Below are 4,908 nucleotides of genomic sequence, written 5' to 3' on the forward strand. Positions count from 1 at the left end.
CAGGTCTTCTGTTTGTTTGGTTGTTGTTGTTTGTTTGTTTGTTTTCCTGAAAGGAATGAACTCAGACAAGAAATAGTAACCGGGGTTTACAGGTGAGGAATTCACATCTGCTGCCCATCCGGGAACACCAACTCCTACCTCGGGGTGGTCTGGAGGAGGCCACACTCACCCACTGACCACTCCTTACGCCGGGCCCGCAGAAAGCAAAGACCAGGCTGCCGCCGACCGCTAGACCAAGCCAGCGTGGAACTGGGAACAGGATCCTGCAGCGCTGAGGCTGGAAAGGACTAAAAAGACCACGAGGACGGACGGAATAATGCTCGCTCCCACGCACACGACGGTTCTCCCTCCAACTTGAGAGGTTTTCCAAATTGAGTAAGGTCAGGAGCAAGAAGGAAGCTTTCTGCTTCTTGGCTTCGTGGGAGATGTAGTCTTTCAGGCGGGAGAGCTAGAAGAGCCTTTTACAAAACTTTGGCAAGAGAAGAAAACACGACGTGTAAGGGAACCCAAAACGAGCATCAAGCACTCAGGCTCTGCCACGATCCAGAGAGCCTCTTTCGGGCCGCACCTCCGACATCCCACGCGTCTCCGCTCTCGGTTGGGCAAGTCTACCTCCCTTCCGCTCGCTGTTTTTTCGGCGGCTCTATCCAATCGTAGGAGCCTGGGCGGTTCCCGTAGTACCTTGCGGCCGTAATGGCTGCCTCCAGCCGGCCTGGGGTTAAACTTCTTCGAGGAGTGATAGGGTTCTGGCAGCTGGGCCCCGGCACCGCGAACGTTCGGGTGACCCGGCTCCCCTCGCTCTTGGGGTGTCCTCGGATGTACGTGTCCTGTCTCACAGGCGCCGCTTTCTCTGGTCCCCGCCTAGCCTCGGCCTCTCGCGATTCTGTCCCGGGCTCGGCTCTGGACCGCTTCCTCGGTCTTTCTCAGCCCGATGGTTCGCTGACTCCTTGCGTCCCCGCCGTGTCCGTGCACAAAGGTAAAGGGTCTAGATAGAATGGCCAACCGTCCCAGTTGAGCAGTGAAAGTCTGCGTCGGTGAAACTCAGTTTCTAAAGCAGTCATCTTTGGCCCTGTTTTATAGAAGGCGGTCTTGAGCCCCCGAGGAGGAGCGAATAGGGAAGGATCACGCAGGAGAAATCCCAGGTTCTGAGAGTTTGAGAGGCAGAGGGAACCGACTCGGTTCTCTTATGAAAGGGCACGAGATTGAAGATCCGTAGGAGCGGCAGAGTTATGCATCTCTGTCCCCACATGGGAAGCCAACTTGATCTAGTAAATGCATGTTGAGCCCCATCTACTTGTCAAGACGCTGAGTTACACCTGAGAAATAAAGAGGACCTTCCCCCCCCCCCCCCCCCCCCCCCCGTCCTTGTAGTAGCGTGGTTAGGAAGCTGGGCACATAAACTGGTCATAGCAATGCAGTGTAATAAGGGGCTAATACAGAAAGACTTCCTGGAAAATTTGGACACCCATTTAGGATGAGCTGGTCAGAGCTGGGAGGGATTGCTAACTCTAAATAGTCTAGCTGTACTATCGTAAAGGTACACACATTTACCAGGCACAGCTACCATTATTGAGTATCTGTTAAGTGCTAGGCATTATGCTGGTGGACAAAAGAAGGTAAGATGATAGGTGGTAGGGAGTATTAATATTGTCTACATTTTACGTATGAGAAACCTGAGGAACTTAGATTAAAAACTTGATAAAGTCACATAAGCAAATTAATGGTACAACCAAGACTCAAACTCAGATTTTAGCTTTGACCTTTACTCACTTTGTAGGTGGGCAGAACAGAACACCTGACAAGAAATCCAGAGTCCACTCTTTCTCATACCCCTCCTCTCTTCTCCAGATGAGCAGGAGCTCCTCTTGATCCATCGCCCTGACATGCCTGAGAACCCCCGGGTCCTGCGAGTAATCCTCCTAGGAGCCCCAAATGCAGGGAAGTCAACACTCTCCAACCAATTGTTGGGCCGAAAAGTATGCTGCACCCTGCCCTTTTCATCTCTCACTTCTTGCTAGGCCTTCATGGAGGGTCTTGGAGGAGGCTGGGGTCTCATTTGGGACTTTTTGGTCCTGGCAGGTGTTCCCTGTCTCCAAGAAGGTTCATACCACTCGCTGCCAAGCCATGGGGATCATCACAGAGGAGGAAGTCCAGGTGGTGGGTACCTGCAAAGGAAGTCCTAGGAAAAGGACAAATGGTGAAGCTAAGAGGGTCCCCTTTACCCTAGTTTTGAAGAAAATGATTCTTAAGACTGTTATCTGAGAGAGGGGAGGGGTCTCCTCTTCCTTTGGGCCTGGTCTCTACCTTCACTCTCTGGCATCTAGTCAGTTATGTCTCATTCCCTCTCTACTGCTTCCTAATCCTTCATATATCTACAAGCGTCATCTTCCTCCCAGATCCTATCTAGGACTAAAACAAAATGGGGGATAAATATAAGTCAGCAACAGCTTGGCCAAAAAGGAAATCAGGCTCCTGCCATCAAGTGTGGACCCTTTGCTCGTTCTCCAATCATAATCTTTCCATCTGGGATCTGGGCATTTTTTCTGATTTTAGATTCTGATTGACACACCTGGACTCATCAGTCCCAGTAAACAGAAGAGGTAATGGTGGTAGAAACAGGTAGAAACAGGTGAAAGATTTTGAAGAGAGGGTGGGAAATTCATGGGTGGTGTTAGGGGTTGGAAAATCTCCCTCACCACACCCTGTTCCTCATCAGGAGACCGTTACTGAGTGATAAATTTCTCCCTCAGGCACCACCTGGAACTCTCTTTGCTGGAAGATCCTTGGAAGAGCATGGAATCTGCAGATCTGGGTTAGGCTCAGGGTGGGAATCTGAAGTCCAATTTAAAGAGGTCATGGACCCACATTCCTGGTAGTCTTGGGGTTGGGTATGGCCAGAGCCCATATAGTGGAAGTTTTTGTAGGGGTCAAGGGGAGAGTGATCATATTCTTATCCCACTCTGTTCCCTGCCAACTTCAGTTGTGGTTCTTGTGGATGTCTCAGACAAGTGGACTCGGAACCAACTTAGCCCCCAGGTACTCAAGTGCTTGACTCAGTTCTCCCAGGTCCCCAGCATCCTTGTCATGAATAAGGTGAGTACTACCCACCTGGGGAAGAAATCTACTTTTCCCCAAGGCTTCCATCTCACTAACCATTCACCCTCTGCTCATCCCCCATTCCCAGGTAGATTGTCTGAAGCAGAAGTCAATTCTCCTGGAGCTCACGGCAGCCCTCACTGAAGGGGTGGTCAATGGCAAGAAGCTCAAGATAAGGCAGGCCTTCCTCTCACAACCTTGCACTCACTGCACCAGTCCCGCACCCAGCGGCCCAGATGCACAGTCTGTGGAAGGCCCTCGGAGGATTGGCTGGCCCCACTTCCAGGAGGTCTTCATGTTATCAGCCCTAAACCTGGAGGATATAAAAACCCTAAAGGTCAGTTAGCCTTGGCCATGCCTGGCCCTTGACTTCCACTGTCTGGAGACAGGTCTCCCATTTCCTCCTGGAAGCAGGAGTGAGTAGGAAAGGCCTGGTTGGGGCTGAGATGCCCACCTACTACTCTCTTGTGTCCACAGCAGTACCTCCTGGCACAGGCCCGGCCTGGGCCCTGGGAGTTCCACAGTGAAGTCCTCACTAACCAGACACCTGAGGAGATCTGCACCAACATCATTCGGGAGAAACTTCTAGAATACTTGCCACAGGAGGTGCCCTACAATGTGCAGCAGGTACAGGCACAGTGAAGGGATCTGGGGGCTGTGCACCAGGCACACCCCCAGAGCAGTCAGCTGGATTCCAGAGAGGCAGGGTATGGGCCTCACTAATCATGATGTCTCCTTGTGCAGACATTGGAGGCGTGGGAGGAAGGGCCAAGTGGGGAGCTGATGATCCAACAGAAGCTTCTGGTGCCCAAAGAATCTCATATGGTAAGTGGGACTAGGCCTGGAGAAAGGACCAAAGCTCTGTTAGGCGAATGTTCTTTCCTCAGTGCTTGGGAGCCCTGAGAGCAGGACCATGTCCTTTTCTTTTATCCTACCCTCAGAGGATCCTGATTGGTCAGAAGGGGCACCTGATTTCCCAGATCGCACAGGAGGTGGGCCAGGACCTCATGAACATCTTCCTCTGTGATGTTAAACTCCGCCTGTCTGTGAAGCTCCTCAAGTGACCATTCTCTACCATTCTTGCCAGGGCATCTAGCCTAATTGCCAGCAGGAGCCACCAGCAAGAATGCCCCCTACCCAGGGGCCGTTAGGGACTGGTGAGGGACATGGACATTGACTGACTGCTACCTTGCCTGGCATCGCCAAGTCTGTATAACTGTGTCTCTTATTGGAAAGAAGAATCAGCCTTAGTTCAGTTCCCAGGTAGTTCCTCTGCCTGGGACCATGGCTACACAGGCCTCAGAAGTTGACCCCTTGGTGGAAGCAGTGCCACCCTGCCTCCAGCTGGCATTGAGCCTAGAGTTTCTCCCTAAGTTGCCAGTTGTTAGCAGGGGGAGAGCTTTCTCTTCTCATTACCTCCTCCTTAAAGCAGTGTAAGGACCCGTCTATCAAATGCTTCCCCTCCTGTACCCTAAGTCCTTACTCCCTACCACCCCCTCCTCTTCCCAGTCTTAGATGCTAATAAACTCAAAGGAGAATAATTTTGATTCTCATTTTTATTTCTTTAGAACAGGAAAGAGCAAACTTACCCACTCCCTCACTCCCACCCTCTTATTTGAGCTGGAGTCTCCCTCCTGCCTGTAGTCTGCTCCAGGATCTTGAGCTCTCTTCTTGGCACGTTTTCTGGGTCCAGCAAGAGAACCGTTACCATTACTAAACTCAGTAATGGTAACGGTTTCCTCGCCATTCCCAAGTGCCCTGGCGGTCAGCAGTCTGTGATAGGCTGAGTAGTGAGCTTCTTGGACTTGCAGC

General features: G+C 51.6%; 1 protein-coding gene across 1 annotated transcript; it reads left to right on the top strand.

Moving 5' to 3' along the window:
- The first annotated feature begins 651 nt into the window (after window positions 1-651).
- On the top strand, window positions 652-4,637 carry ERAL1 (Era like 12S mitochondrial rRNA chaperone 1). Its single transcript, XM_077165350.1, has 10 exons — window positions 652-976; window positions 1,849-1,976; window positions 2,080-2,157; window positions 2,554-2,600; window positions 2,751-2,812; window positions 2,981-3,093; window positions 3,185-3,433; window positions 3,574-3,723; window positions 3,841-3,921; window positions 4,038-4,637. The coding sequence occupies exons 1-10, from the start codon at window positions 694-696 to the stop codon at window positions 4,158-4,160; spliced, it is 1,314 nt and encodes a 437-aa protein (XP_077021465.1). The 5' UTR covers window positions 652-693; the 3' UTR covers window positions 4,161-4,637.
- The last annotated feature ends 271 nt before the right edge of the window (window positions 4,638-4,908 follow it).

Source organism: Tamandua tetradactyla, chromosome 6, assembly GCF_023851605.1.
Source record: "Tamandua tetradactyla isolate mTamTet1 chromosome 6, mTamTet1.pri, whole genome shotgun sequence".
NCBI classification, from domain to species: Eukaryota; Metazoa; Chordata; class Mammalia; order Pilosa; family Myrmecophagidae; genus Tamandua; species Tamandua tetradactyla.